At 39.6% G+C, this 15,319-nt stretch overlaps 1 protein-coding gene across 3 annotated transcripts in view; it reads right to left on the bottom strand.

Moving 5' to 3' along the window:
- Positions 1 to 12,248, bottom strand: part of SCFD2 (sec1 family domain containing 2) — a 435,739-nt gene extending 423,491 nt beyond the window's left edge. Inside the window, exon 1 of one of the 3 annotated variants that reach the window (XM_074396123.1) lies at positions 11,192 to 12,225. In XM_074396123.1, the coding sequence (XP_074252224.1) occupies positions 11,192 to 12,029 (838 nt within the window). In that variant the 5' untranslated portion in view covers positions 12,030 to 12,225. Of the gene's footprint in view, positions 1 to 11,191 lie in introns of all 3 variants that reach the window. The other 2 variants (XM_003933627.4, XM_074396122.1) reach the window with 2 other exon arrangements.
- Between the last annotated feature and the right edge of the window lie 3,071 nt (positions 12,249 to 15,319).

Consider the following 15,319-nt stretch of genomic DNA (forward strand, 5'->3'; position numbering starts at 1 on the left):
GACAGAGACACAAAAAACCCTTCAAAAAAAATCCATAAATCCAGGAGCTGGTTTTTTGAAAAGATCAACAAAATAGACCGCTAGCCAGATTAATGAAAAAGAAAAGGGAGAAGAATCAAATAGATGCAATAAAAAATGATAAAGGGGATATCACCACTGATCCCATGGAAATACAAACTACCATTAGAGATTACTACAATCAGCTCTACTCACATAAACCAGTAAGCTAGGAAGAAATGGATAAATTCCTAGACACTTGTACTCTACCAAAACTAAACCAGGAGGAAGCTGAAACCCTGAATAGACCAATAACAAGGGCTGAAGTAAAGGCAGCAATCAATAGCCTAACAACCAAAAAAAGTCCAGGTCCAGACAGGTTCACAGCCGAATTCTACCAGATGTACAAAGAGGAGCTGCTTCCATTCATTTTGAAACTGTATCAAACAATACAAAAGGAGGGAATCCTCCCTAATTCATTTTATGAGACCAAAATGATACCAAAACCTGATACCAAATCCTCCCTAATTCATTTTATGAGACCAAAATGATACCAATCCTGATACCAAAACCTGGCAGAGACTCAACTAAAAAAGAAAACTTCAGGCCAATATCCATGATAAACATCAACACAAAAATCTTCAATAAAATACTGGCAAACAGATTGCAACAGCACATCAAGAAGCTTATCCATCACAACCAAGTAGGCTTCATCCCAGGGATGCAAGACTGGTTCAACATACGCAAATCCATAAATGTAATCCATCACATAAATGGAACCAAAGACAAAAAACCACGATTATCTCAATAGATACAGAGAAGGCCTTTGATAAAATTCAACAGCCCTTCCTGCTAAAAGCTCACAATAAACTAGGTATCGATAGAACATATCATAAAATGGTAAAAGCTATGTATGACAAACCTACAGCCAATATCATACTGAATGGGCAAAAGCTGGAAGAATTCCCTTTGAAATCAGGCACTAGACAAGGATGCCCTCTCTCACCACTCCTATTTAACATAGTATGGGAAGTTCTAGCCAAAGCAACCAGGCAAGAAAAAGAAATAAAGGGTATTCAATTAGGAAAGGAGGACGTCAAACTGTCTCTATTTGCCGATGACATGATTGTATATCTAGAAGACCCCATCGTCTCAGCCCAAAATCTTCTAAAACTGACAAACAACTTCAGCAAAGTCTCGGGATACAAAATCAATGTGCAAAAATCACAAGCATTCCTATATACCAATAACAGACAAACAGAGAGCCAAATCAAGAGCAAACACCCATTCACAATTGCTACAAAGAGAATAAAATACCTAGGAATACAACTAACAAGGAACGTAAAGGACCTCTTCAAGGAGAACTACAAACCACTGCTCAACGAAATAAGAGAGGGCACAAACAGATGGAGAAACATTCCATGTTCATGGTTAGGAAGAATCAATATCATGAAAACGGCCATACTGCCCAAAGTTATCTATAGATTCAATGCTATCCCCATCAAGCTACCAATGACCTTCTTCACAGAACTGGAAAAAACACTTTAAACTTCATGTGGAATCACAAGAGACTCCACATAGCCAAGACAATTCTAAGCAAAAAGAACAAAGCCAGAAGCATCATACTGCCAGACTTCAAACTATACTACAAGGCTACAGTAATCAAAACAGCATGGTACTGGTACCAAAACAGAGACATAGACCAATGGAACAGAAGAGACCCCAGAAGAAACACCACACATCTACAACCATCTGATCTTTGACAAACCCAGCATAAACAAGCAATGGGGAAAGGACTCCATGTTTAATAAATGGTGTTGGGAAAACTGGCTAGCAATGTGCAGAAAGCAGAAACTGGACCCCTACCTGTCACCTTACACTAGAATTAACTCCAGATGGATCAAAGATTTAAACATAAAACCTAACACCATAAAAACACTAGAAGAAAATGTAGGCAAAACCATCTAGGACATAGGCATAGGCAAGGACTTCATGACTAAAACACCAAAAGCAATGGCAGTAAAAGCCAGGATAGACAAATGGGATCTAATTAAACTCCAGAGTTTTCTGTACAGCAAAAGAAACCATCGTTAGAGTGAATCAGAAACCAACAGAATGGGAAAAAATTTTTGCAATCTACCCATCTGACAAAGGGCTAATATCCAGAATCTACAAAGAACTAAAACAGATTTACAAGAAAAAAACAAACAATCCCATTCAAAAGTGGGTGAAGGATATGAACAGACACTTTTCAAAAGAGGACATATATGAAGCCAACAAACATGAAAAAATGCTCATCATCACTGGTCATTAAAGAAATGCAAATCAAAACCACACTGAGATACCATCTCACACCAGTTAGAATGGTGATCATTAAAAAATCGGGAGACAACAGATGCTGGAGAGGATGTGGAGAAACAGGAACACTCTTACACAGTTGGTGGGAGTGTAAATTAGTTCAACCATTGTGGAAGAGAGTGTGGCGATTTCTCAAGGATCTAGAAATAGAAATTCCATTTGACCCAGCAATCCCACTATTGGGTATATACCCAAAGAACTACAAATCATTCTACTATAAAGACACATGCACATGTATGTTCATTGCAGCCCTGTGTACAATAGCAAAGACCTGGAACCAACCCAAATGCCCATCAATGATAAACTGGACAAAGAAAATGTGGTACATGTACACCATGGAATACTACGCAGCCATAAAAAAAACGAAGAGTTCGTGTCCTTCGTAGGGACTTGGATGAATCTGGAAACCATCATTCTCAGCAAACTGACCCAAGAACAGAAAACCAACCACTGTATGTTCTCACTCATAGGTGGGTGTTGAACAATCAGAACACGTGGACTCAGGGACAGGAGCATCACACACAGGGGGCAGTTGGGGGGCGGGTAGGGGAGAGACAATGGGGGGAGTGGGGAGGGAGGGGACGGTGGGGAGGGATAACATGGGAAGAAATGCCAGATACAGTATTCACCTAAAGTAAAATAAATAAATAATTTTTTAAAAAATAAATCAATAAATGGTAATAGCCTGCAATGACACAAACATTTATTGAGTGCTTTCTGTGTACTAGGCTCTGTTTTAGGCATTTTATTTTAATTAATAAACTCACATTAAAATTCAAGACTAATGACACAGTTCAAGGCTTTTTAAATAAAACCAAGCTCTCTCTGCAAAGCCATGACTGCTTGGAAGACATCATTCTGACACTGTGTGGGACTTGCCACATCTATTTGCTATGAACCCATCAACTTCATATCAATTAACATTTTGCTTCTAATGCCTTCCTAACTCTATCTCTCTGTTGTTTTTGCCACGTCATATTAATGAGAAAGAAGAATCAGGAAGGAAAGGCTGAACCAGGAACCCAAGGAATCATCATTACCACCCTCATTATTTTCATCAAAATAGCTAATATTCATTAAGAGCTACTGTTATATCAGGTTCTAAGTTCCATACTGTTCATTTATTATCCACTTAATTCTTACAGCAACCTTAATATGTAGGTATTATTATGCTCAACTTGCTCAAGATAAAGTAAATAATTGACTTGTACATCACAGAGTAAGAATTCAAACCCAGGAACCAGATAACTCCGAAAAACATGCTCTTAGTTAAACAACAACAAAAAAAAAATCAGGCACACAAAAGTGATTTATTACAGAGCCAGCATGGGTGCTTCTAAGGTGACTTCTAACGTTAAAGAAAGGGGTTCTTGGCTGGGCGTGGTGGCTCACTCCTGTAATCCAACACTTAGTGAGGCCAAGGTGGGCAGATCATGAGGTTTGGAGATGGCCACTATCGTGGCTAACACGGTGAAACCCCGTCTCTACTGAAAACACAAAAAAATAAAAATAAATAAATTACCCAGGAGTAGTGGCATGCACCTGTAGTCCCAGCTACTTGGGAGGCTGAGGCAGGAGAATCACTTGAACCTGGGAGGCGGAGTTTGCAGTAAGCCAAGATCGCACCACTGTACTCCAGCCTGGGTGACAGAGCAAGACTCTGTCTCAAAAAAGAAAAAGAAGAAAAGAAGGAAGGAAGGAAGGAAGGAAGGAAGGAAGGAAGGAAGGAAGGAAGGAAGGAAGGAAGGAAGGAAGGAGAGAGAGAAGGAAGGAAGAAAAGAAGGAAGGGAAGGGAAGAGGGAAGGGAAAGAAAGGAAAGAAAGAAAAACAGAAAGAAGGAAGGAAAGAAAGAAAGAGAAAAAAGAAAGAAAGAAAAAAGGAAAGAGAAGGAAGGAAGGAAAGAAGAAAGGAAGAAAAAAGAGTTTCCTGTTCTATCAGTAGAATATTTGTTTATTAGGTTTAGAAAAAACCATGTCTTATTTATGTCATTTATGATTTATAGTTATCTCTCCAGCACTCAGACTAGAAACTGCTTGGTAAATACTTGCTGAATGAATGCCTAGTGACTCTAAATGGCCCTGGTATCCAGAGAGGGATCAGAAATGTCCATGTGAATTATGTCTTTAAAATAAGGCTGAAATGGAGACACTAGGACTACCTCACAGCATCATGAATTTCTTTGTCTCTCTACTATTTACTTCCTGACTTACTAAAAATTTTAACAATCGCCATTTATCATCAAAATAACTTTTCTCTGGCCGGGCGCGGTGGCTCAAGCCTGTAATCCCAGCACTTTGGGAGGCCGAGGCGGGTGGATCACGAGGTCGAGAGATCAAGACCAACCTGGTCAACATGGTGAAACCCCGTCTCTACTAAAAATACAAAACATTAGCTGGGCATGGTGGCGCGTGCCTGTAATCCCAGCTACTCAGGAGGCTGAGGCAGGAGAATTGCCTGAACCCAGGAGGCGGAGGTTGCGGTGAGCCGAGATCGCGCCATTGCACCCCAGCCTGGGTAACAAGAGCGAAACTCCGTCTCAAAAACAAACAAACAAAAAAAAAACTTTTCTCTGAATCTGATGCCCAAAGTCTAGTCCTTACCCCAAGCTACTCCCATTTTTCGTCTGCCTTCCCTAGACACATGGCACAAACAAGTGTTCTATGTGTGCTGTCTTTCTTCCCTAACTTCTTTAGCCTCTGCAATCTAGCTGTTGCTCATTCCCCCTTCGGATCCCAAACTCAGGGATGTTCAGCAAGTCTCACTTCATTAAACCTTCTGCAAATTGAAACTGTTGACAATCCTCTCAAAAATTTCTGAATATGAGAAGTCAAGACATAAAATACTTATTCCTTTAAGGTGCAATGGCTAAGTTATTTTTATAAAACCAAAGTATAATTTATGTGACCAAAATATTGTATAACAACATCCCAAATGTTCGAAAGCAGAGGAATCATTTTTTAAAATTATCGTATATTGATTAAACAGTTCTCAAACTGAGATTTTTATTTTCTGCTATTTATATGCACTTCTAAACTTACTATGGTGAACATATATCCCTGTCGTAATAATTTAAAAATCACACACACACACACACACCATGGTTTTATGAAGGGTTATCTTTGGATAGTAGGATTATAGTTGATATTAACTCTACGAAAACTTCATTTTACCCAATGTTTGCTACAAGAGCACGAGACTTATCCAATTAATAAAATAATTCACATTCCATCAGAAACTGTTATAGACTATTATATTAGAAAAATAACAAAATGCCAATTTTTCATGACCATGATTATTCAGCTTCTCAGATTTGGTAAAATGAATATATATTCTAATTATCCTGTTCTTCTGTGAATACATTTTATGACATATCCAGCTTTAGAGGATTCAATATTCACCTTTTAAATTTAATTAGTGCCATTCACATGACTCAAATGTAGACAAGTATTTAGGGTCTATCGATGTTACAATAACTTCAGATTCTTTTTTTATAAAATACATAAAATGCCAAGATTTGTATCACATTTTAATTTTCAAAAAGCATAATTTTTCTTTTATTATACAAAATTTTTAAGTATTATTTGAGATGCTCTAGGCTGGAACTTCTGACCTCGTGATTCACCCACCTTGGCCTCCCAAAGTGCTGGGATTACAGGCGTGAGCCACCATACCTGGCCTCATCCATACCATTTTTAACACGGTCTTGAGTAACCAGAATTGGAGTGATCTTGTGGGATCGCATAGGGGGAACCTTTCGCTTACTCTATTTCTTTCTCTAGCTGTTGTAGAAGATAGATATATTAACTTATTTTATCCTCTCAATTATCCTCTGAGGTCCTTATTTTACAGATCAGGAAGCTCTCTCTCCTGTTCTCTCTCCCTCTTCCTCTTCCTCTTTCTTCCTCTCCTTCATTCATTTTTTTTAAGTCTTTTTTTCTTTCTTTCTCTCTTTCTTCTTTTTTCTTTTTTTTTCTTTCAAAAAAAAAAAAAATGGTTGAAGCCTGCTGGGTCCTCTCTGGGCTCCTCCCTCTCTGCACAGAGGCGATCACCTTCGGAACTTTGTCCTTTCCTGGCCGGCAGGACCGATGTTCTTCAAGTTCTCAGAGCTGTGTAAAGGCGAGTGTCAGCACACAATTTTCAGTTTTCAAATACCACCCTTGCCTGCATTTTTCCACACGTGTTTATACATGCACTAGGTAATACTGTTTTGCATGTTTTAAAATGTGAATAGAAATCATAATGTACATACCTTTTTTGATAAATTTAATGAGGTATCATTTACACACCATACAATTCATCTATTCAAAGTGTACGATTCAATGGTTTCTAATATATTTGGAAAGTTGCACAACCATCAGTACAATTGGTTTTAGAACATTTTCATCACCACCATTCATGCCAAGCCAAAAATACCTACGGGTGCCAATGAACAGTCTCTTCTCTTCACCCGACCCTGCCCCACTCCCCCCCAAAAAAAGAAAGAAAGTAAATAACAATATATACTAACAATATAACAATATAACACTAACTCTCCCTTTGACAATTCAATAAACAAAAGATGTTGAACTTTGATAGTCATAGAAATGTCAAATGTGACACAATACCATCACACCTGGCTAACTCTTATGCTTTTTTCAGTAAAGAACAACTTTTGGGTCTCAATTTCTTTATTCTTAAAATGATAAAGAACACTTAACTCACTTAATTCATTGAGATCAAATAAGGTAATATAAAAGTGGGATTTTTATTTTATTTTTTTTTTGAGACAGGGTCTTGCTCCGTCACCCAGACTGGAGTGCAATGGCATGATCATAGTTTGCTGCAGCTTCAAACTCCCAGGTTCAAGCAATCCTCCCACCTCAGCCCCCAAGTAACTGAGACAATAGGCATAAGCCACTGTGCCAGACTAATTTTTGTATTTTTTGTAAAGACAGGGTCTTCTTATGTTGCCTAGGATGTTCTTGAACTTTTAGGCTCCAGGGATTCACCAGCCTCCGCCTGGAATTACAGGCATGAGCCACCACACTCAGTGTTGGGATCACAGGCATGAGCCACTGCACCCAGTCAGAAGTGGTTTTTATCCATAAAATATTCATATAAATATAACTAGTTAATAACATTATTTTCTTTCTTCAGTTTTGCTGTGAGCCCAAGACACCAAATCTTAGACTATTCAGAAAAGTATGCATCATTTTTTCTGTATTTGTATATAACTAATGATACAATTTAAGAACCTCAGAAACATGGCACGTGTCTACCTATGTAACAAACCTGCACAATCCGCACATGTACTCCAGAACTTAAAGTATAATAAACAAATTTAAAAAAAAAGAAAAAATAAGTGTGTTAACCTCAATGAATGTCTAGTATCTACAACCTATAATCTACTCATTCATCCATTTATTCAATAAATGTATATTGAATACCTACTATTTTCAGGGTACTCTTGCTGGTTAATAAACGGTAAACAAAACAGAGTCCCTCCCCTCAAGAGTTTCCATTCAAGTGGGAGGAAACAGGTAATAAATCAGGGAATAGTAAAGGCTATGGCAAATAAAGCCAGGTAAAGCGTAAGAGAGTGTCAAAGAAGGTTACCAAGGAAGGGCTCTCTGTGGAGCAGGAATGATGTGAGGGAGAAAGCCATGTGGATACCTCAAGGAAGAACATCCCAAGCAGAGTTGCAGAGGAATGCCAAGGCCCAGAGACAGAAACATACTTACCATGTCTCACAATGGTAAGGTAGCCAATGCTGTAAGAGGGGAGATCAGTCACAGATGAGGTGGAAGAGACAGACACAGGCAGATCATGCATGGCTTTGAAAATAACAGTAAGAAACTTGGCGCAAGGTATGATGAGAGGCTACTGGAACACTGAGCAAGTATGTCATTGTTACGCTTTGAGGTATTATACAAGAAGCTAGCCTAAGGGGTTGCTTGTCTGTATATGTTTATACTTCTTTAATTGCTTTTTTTAACTATTTGCATGCTTTACTGTGTCAAATGCTGCTTTGAAGTTCAGAAGAATGAATGTGGTAATAAAACAACGAAAATTCTGGGAAGTAGTGGAAAATAAAAGTCTAATTGAAGTGGAGTCAAGAGAAAATTGGAGCAGATATTTGTGGAGGCAACAAGTATATACAATTCTTTCAAGTTTGCTATAAAATAAAGCAAAAATAAAATTGAAGTTGGAGGAGCGTGAGAAGTCAAGAAAGAAGACGTTCCATACTGTTTGTATGTTGGGGGAAAACCCAGGGAAAAAGAAAAAATGATTATCTAAGAAAGGGAGAGAGTATTTGAAAAACAGTAAATCTATGAGAGAAGTGAAAAGAGAGGATTTAGTCTACAGAGGTGAAAAAGTTGGCATTAGATAGTGGCAGGGACAGTATATCTCTTTTCAATGTGAAGGAAGGAAGGAAAAAGACATGGGTACAGATGTAGAAAAGGTGGTAGATTTGGTGATGGTAAAATATAAATTTTTCTAGTGGCTTCTATTTTCTCAGTGATAGTAGAAGCAAGAAAGCTAAGGAGTATGGGGAAAGAGATCCGGAGGCCTGACAGGAAAGAGCCTATGAAATGATTGCTGCTGAATGGCAATTTTGTCTTATTATTATTATTATACTTTAAGTTCTGGGATACATGTGCAGAATATGCAGGTTTGTTACATAGGTATACACGTGCCATGGTGGTTTGCTTCATCCATGAACCCATCATCTATATTAGGTATTTCTCCTAATGCTATCTCTTCCCTTGACCCCGCCACCCCATCAAGACCCAGTGTGCAATGTTCCCCTCCCTGTGTCCATGTGTTCTCATTGTTCAACACCCATTTGTGAATGAGAACACGCAGTGTTTGGTTTTCTGTTCTTGTGTTAGTTTGCTGAGAATGATGGTTTTCAGCTTCATCCATGTCCCTGCAAAGGACATGAACTCATCCTTTTTTATAGTTGCATAGTATTCCATGGTATATATGTGCCACATTTTCTTTATCCAGTCTATCATTGATGGGCTTTTGAGTTGGCTCCAAATCTTTGCTATTGTGAATACTGCCACAATAAACATACCTGTGCCTGTGTCTTTATAGCAGAATGATTTGCAACTTTGTCTTTCTATGTGCCCTAATTTTGTAAATAATTCTTTTTTTTTTTTTTTTTTTTTTTTTTGGAGACAGAGTCTGGCTCTGTCATCCAGGGTAGAGTACAGTGACGTGATTGCAGCTCACTGCAACCTCTGCCCTCTGGGCTCAATTTATCCTCCACCTCAGCCTCTTGAGCGCTTGAGTAGCTGGGAATACAGGCCACCACGCCTGGCTAATTCTTCAATTTTTTTTTTAATTTTTATTTAATTTTTAAATTTTTTATAGAGATGGAGTTTTGCTGTGTTGCGCAGGCTGGTCTCAAACTCCTGAGCTCAAGCAGTCTGCCCACCTCAGCCTCCCAAAGTACTGGGATTACAGGCACTAGCCACTGTGCCCGGCTCTAAATTATACTTGACTATGTTATATTGTAAACTTTTAGAGGGAAGAAGTTATGCTCACCTCATTGATTCTGTATGTTTAAAAAACATATTAGATACTGAAGATGTAGAGGAGCTGTTACTATGATGCTGGACAGTGGGACATTAAGTTTTGTCTAACTGAAGTCTTGGGGGAGAGTACAATATTATGTGAACTTCCCAACTGATTATGAAACAACTGGTTACATTTTTTGCCTAAACAGATAGAAGTAAAAGTAATATATAGCATCCACTAAAAAACTTCATCCATGTCCCTACAAGCATCTACTCAAAAGGTTTTATCTTTTAATCCCCTATGGACTCTGCGATGCTACAGTTATTACCTATAAATTGGACACCTGGCTTTCCCAGTCACACAATTAAGCCTACATCTCAGTACTACCATTTAGTTTACTTTCCATTTTTTATCTGAAAATTAATCATATTAAGATTAAAAACTCAAATACACCTATTCTAGTTTTTATAACTTAATTCAACTTTTTTTCTGGCCTATTAAAGGGAATGCCTACCAATGTAAGTTTTTTTATTATTCTCCCAAGACTTGGAAGTGGCTAGCCTATATTACTAACAGTATTTACACCTAATTATAAAACAATGAAGTTGACCTTTGAAAATAACTATCAAGCATCAGAAAGTGTCTTTTCTTCATCTGCTTTAGGATTACATCTGTTTCTTTTGTGTAAATAATACATTATTACAATGTGAGATTATCTACTTCATCTTTAATACAATGAGAGCTAAAAATAAATCAATAAACATTTGAAAATGTTTTCTACAATTCTATTTCATCTCATTTACTAGTGACATTTAAGTTCAGCCTCTTTCTTTAACACTCATTTCCTAAACCTCAACTGTGATATTTTGATGTTTTACTATACAAAAGTTTTCCTTCCACTGGGTCATCTGTTAATACTTCTCCAACAAACCAGAGTCTTCTTATGAAAGGCTGTTGTGAATACCAGTATTCCTAAATTTCTATAAAAAATAAAAATAAAAATTCCCAGGTGCACAGTTTTCCTCCATGTCAGCATAATTCCACTTTGCAACATCTGGGGCTAATTAAAGTTGTTGTTTAACAAGGCAATGAGCATTTATAACATTTCTATCCTTTACAGCATTTAACAAATGTTATTGAAATTGCTAATTCACTTGTCTATATCCCACTGTAGACTATAAACTCTGTGAGATTAGAGACTGTACCCATTTAGTTATCTGTATCCTCAATCTGGTGCATAATAAAAAGGTCAAAAAAATACATGCGGAATCAGTGAAAGTCCCAGCAATGTGGAGAATGGATACGAAGAACTCCACAGCAAGGCACTTACCTGTGAGATCCAGGGTTCTGTCCACAAAAATCACTGATGCCCTGCCTGCAGCAGTCTTCCTCCTGTTCTTGGCAGGGGTATAATTGGCCAGATCCGCAGCGATGACCCGACTTAAGGAACCTACAGCAAAACACTCCTCCCGTACTCCTAAATGTTCACACAGAGAACTGAGGCCTGACACCAGGCACCTGATCTGCAGGAGCAGCTCCGGGGTTAGGGCAGTGGCGTCCACATCACCCAGGCTGCCCAGCTTCCTCTTATCCGGTCGGACACTATTAAGGAGTTGCACATCCTGGGGTAGCAGTGGGAAAAGGGATGCAAAGGCTGGAGTCAACGCAAGGTGGGGAGCGACAGGGGCAAGCAATAACGGCACATGGAGCACCTCAGCCGTGTAGTTAATGTTGCCCATCCATTCACACAGCTTCTCCTCCAGCTGCTCGAACACCGGCTGCTGCCCCTCCATCTCGGCCGCTGCCGCCGCTGGGACATGATTAGCAGTGAGGTGGACAGCATGGCTCACGGTTGTGACCACCACACAATACTGGAAGTGACTGCGGCAGATGATGTCTCGTAGGATCTCCACGGTCCGGCCTTTCAGCAGGCGGCTCAGCACAAACACGGCCTTGGGCTGCTTGGCTCCACCACCAACTGCGTCGGACTCGAACTCTCGAAGGTGACACTCAGGACTCCCCACCGCCTCCAGGAGACGGGTAGATCCGCAGCTCCAGTGCAGGCTCTCGGCGCAGGCGGCGTCCAGGTAAACCACAGCCCGTTTCACTTTGGCCAGCACCTGCTCCCAGCCTTGTTGGGTAAAGGACAGTACGCCTGAGGCGCTCATAGTTGGGGATTCGCAGACTTGGGGAACTACGGTGCAGGAACTTCTCTCAGAACTCACCGCTTCCGGAAACGGGGCTCCCAGAGACTTTGACAGTCAACACAGTACACGTGGTCCGGCCTCTGACACGCTCCCTGGCGGCGCGCGGTAATGACGTTGAACTGAGCGGTGATTGGCTAGGGAGGAGGCCAGGCCGGAGGAAGGACGGTCTGGTCTGGAAGGGAGTGGGCGGGGTCTGCGGCTCTGGGGTTCCTCACACGCTCGCGGAGAGGAGAAGGCGTGGCCTGGGATGGAGCGGAACTGAGTTCTGTCACTAGGCCTGTCTGCGCGGATCATCTTTTCTCCTTCCTTGAAAATTCTCCGAAATAAAACCTTATCCGAAATGTGATATCTTCCTTAGATGTGAACACGTCTCTAAAAGTACAGCCACCTTCCCAATCGAAACTCAGAGCAACTAGAAAAAGATAATAAAAACAACTGTGTGCAATATTTTGCCTTTATAGATTGCCGTCAGATTGCCTCATGAGAAACACATCTGTTGTTCTCATTTTCACTCTCTCCATCTTTCCTCCCTCATCTCATCGTCACTAAATCTTGATCGGCTTTAAAACTCCTAGAATTGAGCCCTTCCTCTCCATTTTTGCTATCACAAAAACCCAACATTACTCATCCGGACAATGATCTCCCAATATTTCCTGGCTTTTAATCTCTTCCCCCTCAAATTCTGTTTTCTTCTTAATAAACAAAGTTGGTCCTACAATTTTTCTGCTTAAAATTTTCTCCTAGCCCAGTTGCTGGCAGGATACATGCACACTCTTTAAAAAGCATCAACATGATTTCTCAATTTGTCTCTAGCTACTCCCAGCCTGGTGAAAAATGGTACCTTTGCAATGAATGCAGTGGTCTGAACCCCAAATGTTTCATGGGTTCTGTTTGTTCCACCAATATATTTATATTACTTACCAAAAATAATCATTCAACAGTACTGCCTATATGAAAGTTTTTCTAACACCACTACTATCTCCCTATCGCCTTCCTCTTTCCCCACCATCCAAACCACTCAACTGATACATTTGTTAAGTAGTTGCTATATCACCGGGGTAAGTATTAACACCTATTTTCCTTAAGCTATCTGTTTTACTAAATTATGCACTAGATGCTTGGTATCCCCAACACTTATAACAGGCGTTCAATAAATGTTTGTTGAATGAATGTTCAATTAATGACCATGGTGAGGTTCAGTGGCTCACGCCTAAGAGGCCAAGGTAGGTGGACCCTCTGAAGTCAGGGGCTCGAGATCAGCTTGGCCAACATGGTGAAGCCCCGTCTCTACTAAAAATACAAAAATTAGCTGGACGTGATGGCAGGTGCCTTTAATCCCAGCTATTCAAGAGGCTGAGGCAGGAGAATCGCTTGAACTCAGTAGGTGGAGGTTGCAGTGAGCCACGATCATGCCACTGCACTCCAGCTTGGGTGACAGAGCAAGACACCATAATAAATAAATAAATAGGCCAGGCACGGTGGCTCACACCTGTAATCCTAGCACTTTGGAAGGCCAAGGTGTCTGGATCACCTGAGATCAGGAGTTCAAGACTAGCCTGGCCAACATGACAAAAGCTCATATCTACTAAAAACACAAAAATTAGCTAGGCATGGTGATGCACGCCTGTAATCCCAGCTACTCTAGAGGCTGAGGCAGGAGAGTTGCTTGAACCCAGGAGGTGGAGATTGCAGTGAGCCAAGATCACTTCACTGCACTCCAGCCTGCAAGATGGGAGCGAGACTCCATCTCAAAAAAAAAAAAAAAAAAAAAAAAAGAAAAGAAAAGAAATACATAAATAAAATAAAAATAAAAATAAAAAATTAATAGTCATTTAATAATGTATCCAGCCAATTTTTAATAAACATGTACAATATTCCAAACACTGTCCAAACATTAAGGATATAAAGAAAAATAAGCCACGGCCCTGATTTCAAAATAATTGTAATGAAATAAAGGGACCCACACGTGTAAAACAAAGGCAATAAAACGTTACAGAGGCAAAGAGTTTTTAAAAAATATTTTGCATAGGAGTTATGAAGGAGGAAAGATAAATTCTGACTAAGGGAAAAAGGAAGTAGTCAGATAAAGTTTCATATAGAAAACCAGTTTTGACTTGCCTTCAAAGAAACCCAGGTGTTCACCAGGTGGACAGGATGGGGAGGAAGATTCCTAGCAGTCCAGGCACAGAGTGCAGAGTAAACAAAGTCCTAGAGGCATAAGACAGTACAACATGTTCTCTGGAACTACAGTTTACTATAGCTGGAGTGCATTGTATGAAAAAAGGCACAAGAAGAAATAGGAGCAAGAAATTAGAAAAGAAAGAAATGGACTAGATCAGCAAGAGTTTTCCATTCTAAATAGTAGCAGCCAGTGGGGAACTATTAATGTATTTCGGGATATGGAAACAATTTGTTCACATCTGGATTTTAGAAAAAAAAAAAGATTCTAGTCGAGACATGGAAAATAATTTGAAATGGAGAAATTTAGGGCAGGGAGAGCAGTTAAGAAAATAACAGTAGCAATTCTGGGTGAGAGAGTTGAGAGCGTAATAAGCAGACAGACAGAGTGAGGAGTGTGAAGAGCTGTTAAGAATATAGAGCAAAGGGCTTGCTTATTAGTTTTGCAGAGAGGTTGACATGGAAGGAAAATTTCAGGTTAGTACTCAGCTTTCTGACTGGTAAATGCCAGTCACTGAGATTTGAAAAACCATAAGAGAGCAGACTGGGCAATAAATATACAGTTCAGTGGGGACATGTTTTTGTCTGTTTCCTTATGGTAAGATAAGCATAACATAAGTCACCATCTTAACCACTGTAAAATGTGCAGTTTGGTGGCTTTAAGTACATTCACATTGTTATATAACCAGTCTCTGAACTTTTTGTCTCACAAAACTGAAACTCTGAACCTATTAAATAACAACTCCCTCATTTCCCCTCTCCCCAGCCCATGCTACTTCCATTCTACTTTCTGTTTCTATGAGTTGACTACTCTAGTTATTGGCAATGTAGTAGTTGACTACTCTAAATATCTTATATAAGTGAGACAATACAGTATTTGTTTCGTTGTGATTGACTTACTTCACTTAGCATAAAGTCCTCCAAGTTCATCTATATTGTAATGTGCATCAGAATTTTATTTTTGAAGCTGAATAATATTCCATTGTATGTTACACCATTTTGTTTATCCATTCATCTGCCTATGGACATTTGGTCTGCTTCCACCTTTTAGCTATTGTAAATAATGCCACGCT

The sequence above is a fragment of the Saimiri boliviensis genome, chromosome 3 (assembly GCF_048565385.1).
Source record: "Saimiri boliviensis isolate mSaiBol1 chromosome 3, mSaiBol1.pri, whole genome shotgun sequence".
Taxonomy (NCBI): Eukaryota; Metazoa; Chordata; class Mammalia; order Primates; family Cebidae; genus Saimiri; species Saimiri boliviensis.